The 21,303-nt window shown below is 27.6% G+C and overlaps 1 protein-coding gene and 1 long non-coding RNA gene across 10 annotated transcripts; one reads left to right on the top strand and one right to left on the bottom strand.

Moving 5' to 3' along the window:
* Window positions 1–328: 328 nt before the first annotated feature.
* Window positions 329–21,296, top strand: stac (C2 and C2B_Munc13-like domain-containing protein staccato). Of its 9 annotated transcripts, none has more exons than XM_085484933.1 (19): window positions 329–350; window positions 6,298–6,459; window positions 7,362–7,605; window positions 13,938–14,102; window positions 14,197–14,375; window positions 14,638–14,682; window positions 14,774–14,933; window positions 15,505–16,028; window positions 16,233–16,382; window positions 16,460–16,597; window positions 16,693–16,884; window positions 16,989–17,283; window positions 17,446–17,804; window positions 17,957–18,146; window positions 18,231–18,537; window positions 18,918–18,998; window positions 19,512–19,635; window positions 19,715–19,908; window positions 20,598–21,296. In XM_085484933.1, exons 2-19 carry the CDS (start codon window positions 6,317–6,319, stop codon window positions 20,690–20,692), a joined length of 3,585 nt encoding a protein of 1,194 aa, XP_085341059.1. In that variant the 5' UTR covers window positions 329–350; window positions 6,298–6,316; the 3' UTR covers window positions 20,693–21,296. The 9 variants fall into 9 exon arrangements, with proteins under 9 accessions (XP_085341059.1, XP_085341055.1, XP_085341056.1 ...); XM_085484929.1 differs by lacking the exon at window positions 329–350 and adding an exon at window positions 1,185–1,689; XM_085484931.1 differs by lacking the exon at window positions 329–350 and adding an exon at window positions 5,492–5,809.
* LOC114931186 (uncharacterized) lies at window positions 8,564–9,997 on the bottom strand. The gene is made up of 3 exons (XR_003819621.2): window positions 9,582–9,997; window positions 8,891–9,057; window positions 8,564–8,809 (listed from the first exon to the last, which is right to left on the bottom strand). It is a non-coding gene; the product is annotated as an uncharacterized LOC114931186 (long non-coding RNA).
* Window positions 21,297–21,303: the final 7 nt, after the last annotated feature.

Below are 21,303 nucleotides of genomic sequence, written 5' to 3'. Positions count from 1 at the left end.
GTACGTCGACGTACATCATAAAAGTAAAATTTATGCATTCACTCGAGCAGTGTTAATACGTATCTAATAGACAATGCAATATTGATAGTGTAAAATTTATATTCGAGATTAAAAAATAATAACTATTATTTTATAATTTTTGTAAAATAAAATAATATTTAAAGTGAAAAATTTGAAGCTAACATTTTTATATTATAATGTTACAAAACACGTTATTGATGTTTGCTGTAACGCATTCGCAGAAGTATATATATATATATATAGTAAGCGAAATAGCGCCTGCGTTCATGCATCGCAACGATCGGGACGCCAGTCTGGGTAGCAGCTTGCCAGGAATCAATTCTGCACAGGTACTGATCTAAAATTAGTAATGAAATTGCACTTGCATTATTTTCTTTATAGAACTAATTTAAATTACGATAATCATTGTGTTGATGACAGATGTGAGATTAGATATTCTTTGTATTTGCATTATGTTTTCTAGAAGGTACATTGATTAATCGAATACACCGTTATATCAGTAGTGTTATTTAGCAATCATTGACACTTCTAAGAAAAATATTTCATGTAAATTTTATTCATATTATATATCGAATCAAATATCCTTGCTAAATTTTGAATAAATTTTGATTTAGAATAATTAATAGGTGTTATATGTAATGTATTATGTAGTGTGTAAAATGCGTATAAATTATTTTTGCATTAGTGATTTGTCGATACTACTTTTATGTATGTTTAACATAGAGATAATAGATGATGTCATCAAAATGACAGAAACTCCGCGAATGTTGAGTCATTTACATCTGTGCGTCTTGTGACATAAAATTTAATTTAATTAGTCTGACATCATGGCTATAAGAGAGACAGAGAGAGAGAGAAAGAGAGAAAGAGAGATAAGATTATAGACTGTAATGTAAGTAAACTACGCATAAAATATTTTTTTCTCATACGCGCGCTAACATATAATTTCTTCGTATAATTTTTATTTAAATATTGAAAATAAAAAGAGAGCAACTTAAAATTAATTTAATTAGAATTAATTTTTACTATATGAACTATAGTATAGTTTAATTCGTTCTTTGTTATTTTTGAAAACGCAAAAAAGGACAAAACACTCTTATAAAAAAATAATAAGATGTAAAATTAAAATTCCTTTAATATACATAAAATTATAAAAGTAAATAATAAAGAATTTTGTTATGCGCGATGGATAAGAACGTTTCTGTGGCTTGACACTAGGTGCCATCTACAGGGCGATCAAAAAGTACAAGTGAAAGGTGGACTCTCATTTGCGAATAAGTGGAACGTTTACTAGTTGCTTCTATATTGCTGTTAACGCCAGCCGGCATCTTTTTGTTGCGAGATACTCCTGAATTCCTTCTGTATGCAAACAATTGATTGTAGGAAGGAATGTTTTTGTGAGTGCGCGTTTTTGGCATTACGTGTATATAAACATTTTGCGCAAACGCCAAACAGTCACAAAATAATCGCATGTTGAAAATAATACGGTACATCTTTTGACACATGCTGGATTGCATATAAATATCTTTTAATTATCGGATGAGACCAAAGCAATCAAGCTACGAAGATGGACGAAGAAATTATGTGGAAAGATTTTTATCACAAAATTGTAGAAGAAAGATTGACGAAAGAGGATAAGCAGCAAGAGAAATCGGAGCATGAGATAAGGTAAATGAATGTCAACTGCGTTTGACATTTTGCGTTATTTTTCTTACGTTGAGTTTTGCTCATTCTGTGACTTACACATTACTAAGTATTCATATAACATATATATCTAAAAAAAAAAATATACAAAAATGAGGTCCTAACTATATAAGAAAAATGAAAACTTTGTTCTTAATAAAATATAAAACCAAATTTATCTATATATAATTAAAATACAATATAGATATATTTTGTATTTTAATAATAATATCTGATTTAAATAGTATAAACATTTTTATGTGGAACATTTTTTCAAGTACACCAAATTTTAAAACATATAAATGTAGTAACAAATATATTCGAAAGAAAATTTTCTATACTAAAAAGAAATATGTATTTATAAAATTTTGGTATAATATATTATTAATATGACAATAATATTGAGAAGCAATGTACATTGCATTCATAATTTCATAAATTTTACAGATATATATAATCACAAATATTTTTTTATCATTAGTATATCTATAATTTTAAAACAAATAAAAAGGAAAAACTTTATTGTGTATGTGCGCGCGCATAGATGTGTGTGTGTGTGTGTGTCTGTGCATAGGTGTGACATATTTGGCATGAAACTGCGAAGTCAATGATGATGAGATTTGCAGGCATACTCATAATTTTCACGATTGATATAACGTCTTATGATAAACTAGATGATTGCTATTAGCTCATCGATGAAATATTAAATTAAATTGTATCGACATATATATATGTAAAACCAGATACGCATATGTAAGATCTATTAATAGTGAAATCAACGGAGTAGGGATCAAGTCCGAGCTTTATACCTGTATGTAAAACATATAGGTGTGCCTATATATATCCCATTCCACAAGACCTGGTGTGCAAGGTCGTTGTGATGTTATATGATTCATACCTTCCAACATCTTTATAGGAGATAATTAACTACAGACGTCGCGAGAGACCATCCGTGAAGAAATTTGGTCAGGTGTAATCCGATTTTAAATTGTAATCTTAAATTCGTTGTTGCACAAGATTAAATATTAATTAAAACGAAAGGAAATTGTACCTTATAATAAATTATATAAATTACATCTTAAAATAATCTCATAAATTATATACCTTAAAATAATGACTCATTAATTAATAAGTGCAATCTTACGCTTATTTATATTTCCACAATATTTTCCACGGGTTTTCAAAAAATTCGATGATATACTATAAAAAAGTACCGTCACATTGAGAAGTAAAGGAATTCCCTAGTTTCCTTGATGATTAAGAATGACAATGAAGAGGAAATTCACTTTAGATCATCGCTCTAGATGAATAACCCGTGCGAATTGTCTTAAAACATAAATTGATTATTTGATATCATCTCAAAATCAGTGAAATTTTCAAAATTGCATACAAATATATATATGACATGCAACAAACAATCATCAATCTTTATAGAAATATAATTGTCGAATTTTTCGATATTTACGAAATTAAAATAATGGAAATCGATATTTACGAAATTAAAATAATGGATTTTCTCAAGTAAAGTTTCGTATGCGTCAATAACATATATTAAGGCATCACAAATTTTTTAAATTATAATAAAATCTAATATCTTACTTGTTTGTAAAGTATTAAAAGGACAAAATGTTATGTAAACAATTTTAAAAGAAAATTAAATTTGATAAATTATTTATAAATTTTTTTTCATTAAAAATAATTAATTTATTGTTTCGTTATTTTATATTAAAAAAGTAACACAGATACATCATATTTACATTATATAATATATAGTAAATATATTGTATTGATTGAATTTTGAAACTGAAAACACATTCGCTTTTCAAACCAATATATTATTTCGAGGTCATTGAAGATTACATCTCGACTTACATCACAATAAATCTTGCGCTTATTATTTGCAAAACAATATTTTAGTTTCATGTATCATATAATAATGCGACATTTGAAATATCGGTCAAATAATATATTTAAGCAATAAAAAACAAATACAGTGATTAACAAACGTGTTATTTAAATTTTCTATAAATTTTTATAAAAAATATATTATATTTGTAATCCAGTGCAGCATAATTATTTCGTCAATTTTACACTGATTAGAAATGAACTATAAATTTATAACAATTATAATGACAATTATGAATTCGCGAATTAATCGATTAATGTCAAAATCGATTAATGAGAAACAATTAAACTATTTAACCTTCAAGATTATTATTATACAATGAATCGCAAGAGCTTAACAGTAGATGACAAAGAAGAATAAAATAAGGTTGTATTTTTCGAACGATGTTCGACCGCAAAATTCCCAACTGGTATGCGATACCATGAATCACTTCGTTCTTGAGTTAAGAATAAAAGAGGCTCAAGAGAAGGCGCAATGCATTGCTTCAAAAAAAAGAAACGTAGCGGTGACGCAAATGAACAAACATCTTCTATTCTTTTCGCTTTGTAATTTAAGACTGTACTACTCGTTTTATTCTACATAAAATGTTCAAAAATAGCTTATTGTTAGGCAAATTGTTATCAATATTCTGATTATTCTCAAATAACAAACTGACGTCATTAAATGTCAAACATCATGACGTTATTTTGACGTTTAATGATATCAGTTGCGACCTGGATTAATTGAAAATTATTATAAATTTTTAACTATCTTTTTATTCTTATAAATATTTTTTTAATAAAGTACGTGTTAAATAAGAAAAAATATTCGTTCGATCAAAATTATTTATTTAGTTTTTCTCTTATTTTTTCTGTTTTTATGCATAAATTGTTTCTTATACTAACAGTAAGCTTGAATGAGCAGCAAACAAGCAATTATATGTACATCTTACGTGATACTTTTATACGTGTTATAAACTAATTTGTGCTTATCTCTCAATCATAAAGTGCACTTATCTGATACTACGTATAATTTATATATAAAAATCTAAACATTTCATGACGGTTATTAGCATAATATATTCACAAGTTACTAGACAAAAAAATATTACAGAGAAACAGAAAAATATTTAAAAATAAAGTATATTTATACAAACTGATAATTGGAATAAATTAAAAATATTATATTATATAATATTATAATTTTTATGCAGCTAGATATTGTTTTTTCACAACTTATATTCATTCGTATTTTTGAGAATTATTGTTATAGTTATATATAGATTCGTTTACAAATTAATTTGTTATATATTTATTATCACAATATTCGATTATGCAATGTACTGTATGTGAATTCTAACTAATTAATATGTAACAAAGAGAACATAATTTTTAATTTAATATATTAAATATATTATAAAATGCATATTTATTGTTATAATACATTATCATTTTCTTTCAAGCTAGTCTCATTAACTTACGTAATATGCTACTTCGTAATAATTTAACTTCATTATACATGTATAAAATTATCGCTGCACTTACGACATGATTAATAAAATTTTACATCTTATGTTATTTATTTATGTAAATTAATTTTTTTTAGTAAAATCTTACTTTTTTAAATTTTTTTAGTCAAATCTTCTATTTTCATTAATTTTATAAAATAAGACAAAATTGATGTATATAAAAAAGTACAAAGCGTTCGTTAAAGACAATACAAATTCTAATAATCCGTTTATATAATCATTTTCTCTCTCTCTCTCTCTCTCTCTCTCTCTTTCTTGTTAATTGAAAGCCTCTAATTATATCTCTATCGCAAATGATTTATGTAATCAAAGACTAGGTAACAAATTAGTACTTCCTACTTGTAAATTTCATATTTGTTTTTCATTTGAGTCTATATTCAGTTTGCAGAGACCGGGCCCGGCTCATGTTTTTTACCAGTACCGAAACTGTTCACATAAATTACATAATACCAGCTGGTTTAACTTCGCGGGATCTTTAGGCTGTAATTTGCGATTGTGGGAATCTTGTATAACTCATAATGCGTGTGGTATTTCGTTTACGTAGCAGATAAGTAATTAAGTTCCGTAGTTTTTTATATGACCAAGTCATAACATTGTAGCAGTCAGTGTGAATGAAGTCGTGAAAGGAGAACCTACACAGCTTAAAAAAAATAACTTAGTGATTTGAGAAAAACAATCCAGCTTAAAATAATGTGAGCAAAAATGTCAATTCATTCTCAAGCTTTATAGTTTCTACTACTTAAGTGTTACATATTAAATATCACAAAAAATTTTTTAAATGATATGATGATTTGCTGATCAGTGCATTGTATTGTCTTTTATCAGAAGAGAATTTGTTCAGCAACAAAAATTTGTTAGTGAAGTGGAGTTGAATAATTAAAGTGTGAAGGTATATAAAAAAGCATTTAAACTTATCGTGAATTATTTGTTAATTTAATAAATAAATAAATCTTAATTTTGTAAAATATATTCTTTGAAATAAGCAAATTTTTTATTTAATTAAAAACTCGATAAATTTTACTGTTTTAAAATCATAAGAATTATAAAATAAATTTTATTTTATAATATTATAAAATAAAATTTAAAAATAGTAGCAAGGGACAAGAATATTTTTCATCTAACAATGTAGCTTTTTCTACCTGCATAACTTTTCGTTAGACGTGTTATGTTTCTGCTAAAGGACTAAGAAAGAAAATAAAATGGCCCACTTCGAAAAGCTGGACGAAAAACATCCATATTATGCGATTGCCGCCCTTCGAATGTCTCAAAAGCCGGAAGTAAAAGAAGTGACCGTCGCAAGATTGTATTGGAAATTTGTGGCGTTCAACTTTATTAGTAAAAGGTGAAATGAGAAAATTTTCATGTGCAATGGATAGAAATCTATTTAGAAAAGCTTGCGGTGCGTTTTAGTACAATAGCATTTAGTAGAATGGTAATGTTTTTATGACCCACGTGCTTTTATAAAGCTATGCTTTTTAACAATTTGTACACACGCACGCGTATTTTTGTCCAAAAAGAAATTCCTAAACATTTCCTAAACTATCCCACATTTTCTTTCCTTTTTTTCCTTCCTTAAAAACAATATTTATTTTAATTATTTCATTTAAGTTGAAGTACCTTATTTATAAATGTGCTTCCTCTAAAACATAGTTTTATTGTTAGAAATAGAAATATCGAAATATTAAAAGCGCTATAATGTATGTTAATGTATGAGTCTTGTAGTGTAGTGCTATTGTATATTACAGTGGTGTGAAAGTATTGAGAGTTGGATTTATTTCTTAAATGTATCATCAGACATCAAGTTTTTTGTATGATTGTATGTAAGCGGATTATATGTGGAATATTGTCTTGTAGTGTAAACGCATTATAAATAGAATATTGCTTTAACGTTTTATTCATTACATATTTTATACATATATATTCAATTATCAATATCATAAAAAATTAAATATTACTGAATTATTTTGGCTCACTAGCTTTGAAGCAAAGTATTTTTTACACATTTTTATTTTCCAATACATAAAAATTTTAAATCATACACAATATTTATTTTTCTCTATATTTAAAGTAACATAACAATTACAACTATGTTTAAAAAAAGTATATAGTTTTTATATTTTAATATTTTATAAAATAAAAGAATTTTTAATTTTATATGATAAAATATATATCAACAAAATACAAAATTTTATAGTCAATTATAAAAGATAGAATTAAACTAATCTGAAATTTTTATACTTTCAGAATACAAGAATCCGATGGCGGCTTTTTCGAAAATCTCGGCACATTGCTTGCGGAAAAAGTTCGCGTTCAAGAACAAGCAGAAGGCCCACTTCCAAAGAAAAAGGATGAAACGCCAGAAGAAGAAGATATCATAAGTGAAGAAGAAAGCATCGATGAGCCAACTGAGGCTCTGCTGGAAACTGACAGTGATAGAGATGAAAATGAGCATGCTCGGAATTTCCTGGCCGAATCGATGGGCTTAAACGTGAGTGTTAAATATTTTATATTATTCCTAATATAAAACCATACAAAAAGAATTAATACTATATTAATATTATTATAATTATAAATTATAATGAAACTTTTATTATATATAAAATACATATATATATACATATATGTATACACATAATTTTTTTAGTTTTTGTTAAACAAGGAAAAATTATAGCTTTATGTTACTTTATAGTACAATTACATTTTTATATAAAATATTACAAATTTTGCAAAATGAAATTGCTTAACTAAAATCTTCCACGCAAGCATAGTGCTCGAAAGCTGTAAACCGTATCTATATTAGAAGATTAATAAATCTTTTTTTAGAGACGATATATTATCGTATCTTATTTTGAGATTCTAATCTAAGATAGCTTGTTATATCACATTATTAATGACTACTTTCGACAAGAAACAAATTTTCACGCGTTAACAGCACGCAAAGTGTTGTCTGAAAATACTTCAAGAGTAACTCCATACCGCATCCTTTACGTCAATAGATAACGGATGGTCTGTTCAAGATCGAAATGGCTCTTTACTCTGTAATGCTTACGCACAGCAGTCGAAAGAACTTTTATATAACGCGTTATATTCACACCGCATTTAATTCAAAACAGATTTGTCGACATGGGAGAATAATTTTAAAAGATAATCGTATTAATTGTGTGTGAAATTAAATTTTATGGAACATGACATTTGACATTTGTTAATATATATTTATATTATATAAATGTCTCAGAAAAATTTATTACAAAGTGATAATTTATTACAAAGTAATAAAAAGTGAAAAACTCACAAAAATAATATTTCGTAGAAAAATTTAAAAATTAAAATTCAATAAATTTGAAATTATAAATTAAACAATAAACAAAAAGTCCCGTTATTTTATCGTTAAGTTTAAAAGTATGCATAATGTTTTACATATTAATTATGAATATTTTTGTCTATTTTCTTCGTAATCACAGCATAGTATAATTAACTTTTTGCATTCATGATAGATATTCATGATTCATGCTTCTGCTTGTTAGATCGAAACTTCATATTTTCTGTATATGGCATGTCCTGCCACATGATTGTAACGGTATTGATTTTTCCAAAGGTCTCTTTCTCACATTTAGTCCGGCACGAAGGGTAGTTGAAGTTAGACGCTCCCTTGTGTTTTGTGTTACCATACAAAATCATGCCTTTCTTTAACACTGTAAATTAATTATTATAATTAATTATTAGAATTAATTTGTTTTGACATAAAATAATGCGTCTAATAAAATTTGACGAACCATTTTTTACTAAAAGTGAAGAGGAAGAGAAAAAAGCTGTAAGTCATGAAATCAACTAAGAATAAGCAAATTTATTTGCACATTATGTTACACTTTGCACTACACTCTAGTCTATATGTTGATATGCTGAATATTTGTATAGTACATGCAATTTGTATCAGATATTTCTGTAAAAAAATATTTTATTACTTATGAAATCACACATACATAGTTTGATTGCAAAAGATTCATTAACGTAATGAATATATCCTTTCATATATTTCTGTAATTTGTTTTGCATGACGTCACATTGAACAAAATATTCCAATAAATTTTCATTGATGCAAGAATCAATCGTTGTTCTACAATCTTAAAGTTGAACTTTGATACAAAATAATCATCAATCAGTTAGAATGCTGCATCACACGCAATAAATTCTTAATCAGTCAAATATTTGTATACTATCTTGAGAGAAAAATAAAAAATTATTAAATTTATTAACATATTCAAAATTACAAAATGCAAACAATATATAAAATATTACAAATCATAAAAAATTTAGATACATGTATAATAATAGTAAACAATACAATTTTTCTCTCTTTCTTTTTTATTTTGTATTATAAACGATTTGCACGTTTGTGATTTGATTAAAAAATATATACACAATTATGGCGAAATCGCAAATATTCTCAATACAAGTAGTACATACAATTATATCCTCACGCATGCATCTTCCATATGGGGTGTCATGCTTAATCGAGTAGTTAAACTCAATCTGAAATGAGATCCACGTGTTTGTGCGTTAGCAAATGCACATTACACTACCACGAGGTCTTCTCGTCGACGTACGACGATTCTGATCCGTCGGTCTATCTATTCCTGGCAGTGTGGTGTTTGCCTTCGTCAAGTTCCTGTCTTGTCTTCTCACGCCGATTATCCTTACCAGTTCTTCTAAGCTTTACTAATGGTTATAAATTAATTAACTGGAATGTCAAATATCTACAAAATATATTTATTTCCAGAAGTGCTAGAACAATAAAACATAAACATATTTATATGTGTTTTTATGTGTAAATAATCTTGACAGAGAGTAATGAATTTTTTATTCTTATTAATCTGTTTTAAATTTGTTTTAATATCTGAAAAAATTTTAATGTGAATTGTGCAAAAAATGTGTATCCTAAACATAGATATCTCAATGAAATAGAGTTTAATTTGTTATGTGTTGTGTGGTTTTGTGGTTTATAGAGAAAAATATCAAAAAAATTACAAATATTTTATTTAAAAATATTTCATATTTTTTTTTAAATCGTATTTTTGATATAAAATTAAATTGTGTTTAAGTTTAATGTTTGATTAATAAGCAATATCACAGTATATAATGTAGAAAAATTAAAAATAAATTGTAACACAACTAGTATTTCTTTTAATGAAAATTTAAAAATAATTTATAAAAAATAAAACAAAATTTTTTAAAGAATGTTAGTACAACGGCTATTTAATAAAAATATAATATATTTATAATATGTATGTAAAACATAAATATAATTTTCTATAGCTTATTCAGTTACAATTTTACTGTAATTCAAGTACTTCAGTTTTTGGTATTTGCTAAATCGTAAAAATAAATCGCTACTCAGAAAACTGGGTTGGAACTGGTTAGCTTTTTCTTTTTATGTCCGATAGCCTTTCGTAAAACTGGCAAATTGTCAGAGACAGTTTAAAAACGAATCGAATTATCACGTGGTATCGTCACGCGCGTCTCAATATTTATAGTAAAGCTTCTTATTTTTATTACCAACAAAGTTTTTTTGTATATAAATCAATATACCTTTTGTTATTATATTTGTACTTTTACAAAATATTTTTACCTATATATTCTAAAAAGTATTCCAAACGTTAAATCTAAACTAAATTAAATTTTTCGTCGGCTAAGGTCCAAATAATAGATATAAATTATTCAAACTTATTAATGTTGTAACAATATTATTATTAAAATTAATTGTGATTATAATGACATCCTACATGTATATAACTAGTATACCTTATTTCCGTCGAAAGATAAAATCGGTATTAGAGTGGGCGTAGAGTTGGACCGACTCAAAATTGCATAATTCTATGAAAATTAAGCAAAAGTGTAAGAAGGATAAAAACACGTCGCACATACATACATTCACACATTTCATTTATCATACAACGGGTGTTTCGATACGCCTTGATGGCCAATGAACTAATTGTCGGTATATCAACTTTCATTGGACGTAATTGCACGAACATATGAACGCATTGTGGTTACACTTGTCCTGTAGGTCACTCTAAACGGGATACGACATAGTTCTTTTGTGTCCAGATTTGCTACGTATTTTCAGACTATATTCAAATACATAAACATGATTTCTTTCTTGAGAACACACATATATATAAGATTTGTATATATAAATAATATTATATAAATATGTATATAATTATTTGCTTTTTGACATAAAAAATTATAATATAAAATTAATAGAAAACAATTAACGCGTATTAAATATTTAATGATATTGTTTGTGTGCTTAAAGGATGTTGTTTTCATCACCATTTAAACTTAACTCTGAAATATAGTGCAATCTAAATCTCACTGTCAAAGTCAATTGCGCTTGGCAACTATATATATAAGTGGACTTTGAAGGCTGCGTCCCAAATTCTAGTATTTTCACATACAGAATTGCTGACCTTATGACCTTCATTAGAAATTAAAAGTTCCCATGTGAGAGGCAAAGTATGCAAAATGTAAAAAAAGAGCTATATTATATTTCACAATTTTATTATAAATGGTAGTAGCATCTTGATAAAAAATATATGTAGATATTGCTTATTATTATCAATATTTTTAATTCGTAATTTTTTTATTTAATAATTTGTGTAAAAATTACATAAAATAATAATTTGCTTTTTGATATTACTGTATATAAAATGCTCAAGGTGTTTATAATATTATTGACTATTCCAGAAAGTTTGTTATAGCAGGTTTGTAGATAGTTTATTTAGAAAATATCTCTTTGAAGTTGTTAGTATGGATCCAGCTATGTATTTTAAGCATGTCTTACCACATTATCGATTTTTCTGCAAAAAACGATAAAGAACATTTGAAGATGTTAGAAAACCATAATTACAATAACAGCATAAATATAAAAGTATTGTACTTGCTACAATTTTAATATTGTTTTTAACTTGTTAGTAAAACATATATACGCGCATTGCTGGCTGATATAGCCAATAATAAAATGCAATATTTACTAACAACCTAAAATTTATCACAATGATTAATATAATCTGTTTTCTTAAATTATTATTAACTTGTTTTTATGTTGATAAATCGACAATAAATTTTTCATGTATCATCTAAAGAGACACTCTCAAGCAAACTTCACTTTTTAATATGTTGCACGTAATAGAAATAAATCAAATAATTAATTTTCTTAAATTTAATTATAATCGTTTTCATACTAATTGTAAATAAAATAAAATACGAAAATTTCACTGAGAATTTTTTTTAATGGCGACAATCTTATTTTAAGTTCCTCAATTGATGTAAACGTGCAAGCTTGTATCAGACCATATGCTATCGATTAATAGCAAAGTATTATGATTATTATACATGCTACGATCGATTGCGATCGTCAATTATGCATACACATGGTCAAATATGCGACGACTCGTCGTATTGTCGATAAGAAAGGTCGTGGAAGTTCATCTTCGGCTGACAAAGTGCGTTCAATACCACAACGAAATTCGTCGATCAAGAGTGCGATAAATCGGCTCTTTCTCTCTGCAGTATCGTCAGTAACTTACGAAACGCTTTCGGAAAATAATCTTTGGCTAAAATAATTTTTATTGTTCCTCATTGAATGTGATCACATAGAAGTCATTGCACGGTCAATTATTCCTTTCGCAAGTTTTGAACGTGTCGGTGTGAACAAGTTCGAAGTCTGATTGAGGCCAGGATCACTGATGCATAAACGTCGTTGTTCTTAGCTAACAATATGATCTTCTGTCTTGCATTTCCGCGGGTCATTGTCGTGTTGCTTTAGATCCTCTTCTTTAGATTTACTGTTCCTCGTCGTTGTCGTCGAAACCGTTCAAGACGAATCATCTAAGAAAATTGATGACGTATATCGTTGACTGACAAAACAATTACGATTTGATTGTACATTTAACAATGACTTTTTTGAACACACATAATGTGCATCATAAAAGAACTGAACACATATCTCAAGGTGACTGCATGACTGTCTGTGTAAGTTTTGTTTGTAAGTTCGGGAAGTGAATAGATTTATATGAGATTCAATATGGTGAGCACAAATCCGCTCATAGGGGCGACCACTCTCAATCGAATGAGAAATACTTTTTGTGGAGTACCAAAGGCTGAAATTGAACGTAGGACCAATGCACTTTTGCAATCCATGACGGTGAGTTTAATCATCGAATATTCTAAATAGTTTTGATTAATAATGAAGAATATTCGTATAGGTATAAGAGCATCTTTAATCTCTTTTTAAAAAAACATCAGATAGTGGAACTGCGACAGAAAATTTTTATTAATTTTTACTCCTTGTTTCCTTTTCCATTCTGTTTCTTTTCGTCTTAATATTTATTTCTTCTATATACTTTTTATTTTATTTTTTATCATTTCTTTTAATTTTAATTTATTGTAAAAAAAATTTTTTTAATTATTTAAAATTATTTTCCTATTGTGTGATTATAAGACTACTATTTTAAACATGTAAATAATTTCATTAAAGACTTTGTACTTTGACTCGCAGATGTACCTTTCAACAAAGCTTCGAAAATAACACGCTCCAAACTGTCTTTCATTATCGGCAGATTATATTGTCATAACATAGCAAATCATCAATTAGCAAATTCGCAATTAAGAGCATTATGTGAGGTTTGAGTTAAGCAATATAAAACTCATAAATTGACTGCTAATGATAATTGATAAAGAAATATCTTGTGGTTATACATATGTGTCTTTTGCTACTTTTTATGATTAATCTTATATATGTATATGATGTGTTTATAGATCGAAGAACTTTATGCTGCACTGCTGTATATGACACAACATCAGATTGGCTTTGATATTTCCAAAGAATGTGGCCAAGAAGCTCTTTTGAACCACTTACAAAATGCTTTTAAAGTCGATAACGAGACACACGAAAGAGTGTTAGAAGAAACAAAAAATCTCGAGGTAATTATTTTTATAATTATGTATGACACAGAGAGATAGATATAATATATATTTAAATATATTTTATATTATAATTTTATTGCTCATATTTTAGCCGCCAGAGTTGCACCTAAATGTTGAAGTGATCGAAGCCAAAGAGTTAGTCTCCAAAGATTCTAACGGCAAAAGTGATCCTTTCTGTGCTCTTTATCTCGAATCAGCCCCGACCAGAAGATACAATACTGCTGTGAAAACTTGTACACTTAGTCCAATTTGGGAAGAACATTTTGAATTGTAAGTAAAATATTCATTCTATTATAAATTGTAATTTTGTAAAATAATTAAAACATTTTTATTTTAACATACATAACATTGTATTTTTAAATTTTTGATAAACATCAATATTTTTTAAATATATGAAAACTTAAGAATAAGAAAATATTTTGAAAATAGCAATACATCGCATACCATAAAAATTTTATTAATATACTAAATGTTTACTTAAAGTGAATAAGTAATGTTAAATATTCTTAAATTATATATTTTCATTATTTAGACCGTTAGAGGATCCTGAAAACGACGTCTTGTGCCTTGAAGTATGGTAAGTTATACTATTATATATATATATATACTACTTATATGTATATCGCAGTATTATTATTAATTATTATAATTCCAATGACGCATTCTAGGGATTTTGACGCTGCCGAAACTGTGCCTGAAAAAATGAGCAAAGTTAAAGATGTTAAAGGTGTTCGTGGCTTAGTTAAACTAGCCAAGGAAATTGCAGTAACGGCTACGACTGGTAGTCATGATAATGAATTCATTGGTCGATGTCGAATACCATTAAAGGTAATCTAAAATTTAATTAGCATATATGTACTAAGCACATTTTTTAAGTAAGATCTAAATCGGTTATTAATAAAAAGAGAAAAAATTTTTATTACTGGTATAACAATTGTATGTACATATTTACTTTATTTTCTACGCGGCGAATTATTATACAGAGTATGTAAAAGCTTATTCCTTGATACCAAAAATGTTTAGAAAAAAAATGACTATAACATCTTAAAAATCGTCGTGTATAACATATTTATGTAAAGTACATTGTATTTCTATCTTTTTAATAACATATATATTACATTTTTATAAGAGAAAGTGCTTATAAAATGAATATATAGTTTGTATATAATTTTAATAGTATATTGTTAATATATTATTTATATAAAAGTTATATACATTTAAATACACATATAATTAACTCTTTTTTGTATTAGAAAAATTTTTGTTAATGAAATTATGTACAAACATTGTAAATTAATATTATACATAAATATATGATATTTGTAATTTTAATATTAATTACATGTTCTGTCTATTTGTATCTATTATTATTTATTTATATATATTATTATATTTTTAGGATATACCAACAACGGGGCATACTATGTGGTACGCTCTAGATAAAAAAAACAAATCAAAACGTCGGGGTGTTGTAAAACTCCGATTGGCCTTCAGCGCGGAACATAATGCACAAGTAGCCGCACAAGAACATCGACATTTGTTAAGAGTATTGCTACTTCACGAAATTGAGACGGAAAAAATTGAGAAATATTGTTGGTGTGGTCGTTGGTCAGCACCAGCTGAAGCTCTCATTCTTCAACATAGTGCTCAACGTGGTTTACTAGCTAGAAATCTCGCTTTGGCACAATGGGTCGAATATGCAAGAATTCACCAAGAGCATCCATTAAGTTTCACAGTTTTTAATAAGCTTGCGATTGATTTGCTTAGGCCAATGGACAGCGGTTTGTTTTCTGCCGACGAAACTAGACTCTTCTGGGATGCCACCAAAAAGATTCTGTATTCAGGCTTAAATAGTATACGAAAAATTCGAAGACTGACTTTGGGAGATAGAAATGTCATGTTACAATTATCCGCTATTTTAGGGTAATTATCTAATATTTCTACAATTTATTAACTCTAGTATATCATATTTGATTGATGTAAATGCTGTATTAAATATTATTAAATGTTACTTGTGCGACTAGACCGGTAGTAAATTTAATAATATGAAATAGAAAAATTCTTTATATATATATATATATATAAAATAAATAAAATATTTATATAAACTTTGATTATTTTATACAGGATATTATCATCTATATCATCTCTAAAAGTTCCTGCAGACATTGACCTTTTTCCGGACAAAATGTACTCTTGGTTTCCTCAATTTGAAGATGTCAAAATAGATGTACTACAAGGCTTGGAATACACTATTATACAAAGCTGTGCAGAATGGTAAGTATAAATTAAAACGTATAAATTTAAAATATTATTTGACATTTTTACTCAAAGCATATTTTCACATGTTTAAGGTTTGATCATATAGTAAACAATAATTTACCTGACACAGAATTGGACGAAGATGCTCTTAGATATCATATTAAAGTAATTCAATTGATTAGAGCAGACTTACAAAAAGCTATTGAGATTTATGATAAATTATTTATAAAGTAAGTTATTTTAAAGGAAATGCACAAAGTAAAACATACTCAATAAAATACAAATAATATAATAGATATATTAATTTTTTAAACAATTTTTTCAGAAAAATCAACGTTCCGTATGCAAGAATGCTGTATATTGCGTATGAGAAAAGAATCAGCGATATGTGCATGATTATTATAGAGGATGTGTGTGCCAGATTAAAACGAATTGAAGTTGATAGCACCGACAATGCAGAATTAAGTTTAGGCACAACTCTGTTTGAGCTTTATCTTACTCTTCAAAGATATGCCGTGTGAGTTCTTATTCTAATATTGAAAATTTTTTTATATGATATCAATAACTTTACACAAGCACTTATCTAATTATCGATATATAAATAATAAATATTAATTACAGACTTGGTCAGGTACTTTGCGCCGAAGGGCAGCTGGAAGATATGAAGATACAAAAGTATCATGAGTGGTTTCGCGGTGGTGTTGCGCATTGGTTAGATATCGCAGTGTATAAAGCACTTAAACGCATTGACAGAGCGGTTGAGATTGACACTTTACGAGCAGTTGACAACAGTGTTCAGTACAGTTCGAGCGCGGTGGATACATTAACAACTTTCTATCAGATCAAAGTCTTTTGGACGCAGCTTGCGTGGCCGGACGTTGAAGGTTCCTACACATTCATAGCAAAGATCATTGATGTAAGTTTAAAAATTTGTCTACTTAAAGTTTAATACAATTAACGTACAGTATACATGTGCTTGTTAATAGAAAATTTGAATATAAATAAAAACAGATAAAAACATTAATTTCATAGAAATAATTTTAAATAATTTGTAATAAAATATAATTGTTTATCACAGGATATTTGTAAATGTTCCATTGCATACGCGGATAAGATGGCAGCAAAAGCAGAGCTGACAACGGAGTTAGAGCAGCTCTCGCAGAGTAGTGTTTATGAGAAAAAATTTACAATATCGACAGCCTGGTGTTTTGCAATTAATAATATTGATTATATTAGAACGTCGATTGCACCACTGGCTAAAGATTTAGGATTGGAAGAAATCGTGGAGGCTTTAGGGGAACACAAGACTCAAGAAGAAGCTGATCGTTGTCGGCAGACTCTTCAACTCATTATTGATAATGCCGCAGATACTGTGAAGAATAAGATCATAGAGCTGTTAGAAGTTGTAGCTAATAAAATGGCTCCTGCAATGAACAGGTACGTCAAATATTTTATTATTTTTTTTACATTAAATAATAATTTTCGTTAACTTATAAAAAATTTTGTAATAAGTGCAACTTATTTATTTTTTTTTTTTTAATTTAATTACATCCTATATACTTTAATGAAAGATTTGCTTGTGTTTGCAGATATCTCATGGAGGGAGCCGAATTAATTGATACAACTAGTAACGCGATGGATCGTCTGCTACAGTATTTAGATAATAATCTGGCAACGTTACATGATAATCTCAACGAGGACAACTTTAAAAGAGTTCTCCTGGTGATTTGGGATATCATGTCTCAGACGCTATATGAGCTAGTCAACATTAATTTAGAGGTACTTATATTTATCAGACAGTATATTTTTCTTTTATTCTTAAAGAGCCTTAGTTTTTCATAAAATAGAATTGTTGTTTAACAGAAACGACGACCGCCAGCATTTTACTCGAATTTACATCGAACTCTTCACACGCTCATCCGATTTTTTAATCTCGGTGCCGATGAAACAGCGAATGTGCAAGTTTTAGAAAATATCGAACGTCTTTTAAAATTACATGGACTTGAAACTGCTCAGCTCATACATCGTTATCATCAAGAACGTTTAGAGGAACAGAAGGAAATTGAGGAGCCTATGTATGGTCTTGTCACCGTCAAAGCACATTTCATCGATAATTCGCTGAATATACAGATTTTGAATGCCAGAAATCTTCGTAGTATGGATAGCAATGGTAAGTAAAATTATACGTATCTATAAAGAAATATAACAGATTAATACAATGTTTGTGTGATAATGTAAAATTAACGTGCAAAAATAACAAAAAAGAATATTGAACAAAATAAAATAAAATACATCCAACTAAATGAGGTTTGCAGTTACGAAATGAAAAAAATGTCTTATATAAGCGGAACATCTGGTGATACATAAGTAATAGTTAAATAATTTAAAACAAATTTACGTAATTATTCAAGTAATAATTTGCGGATTATCAAACGGATAATTATTTTTTATTGTTGGAATAAGTGGTTATTTTAATTTTAATGTCTCTGACGCTGGTGTAAATAATCGCGAACTTCAAGAGAAGGAATTATATTTTTTTCGATTTTGTAGGCGATTTTATAGGCAAGCTGTCTACTCTCGAACGCAAACTACACTCAAAATCTAAACAAAGAGTGAAAGAAGGGAAGACAAGTATGTAAAAGCAAATGTAAAATAAAGTTCTCCCTCATTATTGTTACACGATTCGCCCATCAAATTGCCTGCACTCGCGGAAATAGCATTTTCAAAATGCATGATACGAGCAAATATGTATTGTGACGTTTTATAAAAATAGAAAAATACAAATTATAGTGAATACATAATGGTCTTCCTAGCGTTAAACATATTGAATATTGACACGGAATATTGTTTAAGTCGATTATCTATAATCTTATCTATATATGAGGTTTCTAAAAATAAATTAACAATAATAAATATGGAATAATATAAAATCACTAAATGAAGAAATTATTTTAGATATAATTAAAACTATACTAAATATTTAACATTATAATTAACTTAGAGTTTAATGACCTCATCGATAAGAATAGATTGTGTCGACAATGATAATCATCTTTGTGCATGAATAATTTCACATTGGGTTTCATCAAATGTTTAACAAATGCTTATGTGATATAAACTATAAATTTATTACGTTTTTTACAGGTAAATGCGATTCCTACGTAAAGATCAGACTTCTACCTGATGAGAAATTTGCTGATATTAAAGTGCCAAAAACGCATGTGCAGAAAGAAACGGTGTTTCCTCTTTTTGACGAAACATTTAACATGTTAGTAAAATATTTGATTATTAAAATTATTAGTTATGATTACATATAATATATATTTATAACATTTTCAATATTTTAGTCCTCTTACTCCGGAACAGAGAGCTATAGAGGACGCTATAGTGGCATTTGAGATAAAAGACAAAGATTTTCTTAGAACAAGATTTATGGCTGAAGCTTTCCTACCATTTAAGGAGATTCCTGACACTGAACCAGAAACTGATTTTGCAATTTTAGAACAGATTCATTTGAAACTTTCCCGTCCAACCAAAAAAAGTATGTATTATAAAATAAATAAGTTTTTCTCGCATTATATTTCAGAAACAATAATTCATAGTTCATAATAATTAAATCGAGAGTTGCAAAATACATATTGAAAAATTATTATTATTAAAATTAATTAATGAAAGGCTCGTATAAATTAAACAAAATTAAACAATCATATATAGTAGGCCAACTAAACGAGCAAATAAATAAGATGTAAAAAATTTTTTTTATTAATAGTTAAATCATTAAATTAACATTCCGTTACAGAATCGATATAAATTGTAAACGTTTCGACTGCACTACAGTCTTTATCAATACATAAAAATTAAATATTAAAATATAAAGTTAGATGTTAAAAATACAAAGTTAGTTAAATATTAAAATATAAAATTGAAACGATTCTTCGCTGTTGACCAATAGATATGCAAGGCGATTGGTCTGAGATGCCAAGTTATGCGATATTTGAGCATGATTATCGTTTTAACAAGTCCTTTTCCCCGATATTTCAAGTGTGTGTTGCGAAGTCTGAATACCAAATGTCCATTATTATTATTATTATTATTATTCAATATTTTACATTTATAATTAAAACAAATTATATAAAAAATTATATGCTATTCATATAAATATGCATCAAATTTAATTATATGCATTACTTGTGAATTTTATATTAAATGTCAATCCAAATTTATTCAAAGGTACGGACGTCATTCGCGCATTGGAGCATAGAAGAGGAGACAATCAGGCAATGGATTTCATTGCAAAACTCAATACTAAAGCAAATTCTAAATGATCTACGTGGAACTTCGATGTGGATTTACGTTTTGATCATTTTCGAAAGTACTCAACACAAAATATATTCAAGCAACTCAGTCTGTATAAGATGATGTATCGATATTAATAATATGCCAGCGTTGCCTTTATAAGAAGTCGCTGTAAATAGTTTGTAATAAATGTGCTTTAGCCATCGTGTTATTAGCATAGCGCGATGCTCTGGCAATAGCATAATGCTCGCGAATATTTTAAGGCTGTGCATAGTCTCGATTGTTATAACTTTCAAAAGAACCATTGAACATCGCATTTTAAAACTTTAAACAGAAAACTGCAAGGCTGAGTAAGTGCTATTTGTAAAAAAGTAATTGTGTATTTATTATAAACAAATAGTTATTATATTCAACGACTATATGCTTAGAGTATATAGAATACTTTGCTGCGACGTATTTCAAATTTTGGAAAGAATTTTATACTGTATATGTGTAATATATTATTATGTCTAGCAAATGGAATATGTACATAGATGCAGTAATATTAAATGAAAGAGATGCGTGTTTTATATCTTCAATATTTATATTATATATAGCTATATATGAATAAATATATTATTGTATCCTATCTTATATGTAT

Source organism: Nylanderia fulva, unplaced genomic scaffold (genome assembly GCF_048542155.1).
Source record: "Nylanderia fulva isolate GAGA-0341 unplaced genomic scaffold, ASM4854215v1 Scaffold33, whole genome shotgun sequence".
Classification (NCBI taxonomy): domain Eukaryota; kingdom Metazoa; phylum Arthropoda; class Insecta; order Hymenoptera; family Formicidae; genus Nylanderia; species Nylanderia fulva.
The sequence above is the reverse complement of the archived record's forward strand: the minus strand, read 5'-3'. Positions and strand labels throughout refer to the sequence as shown.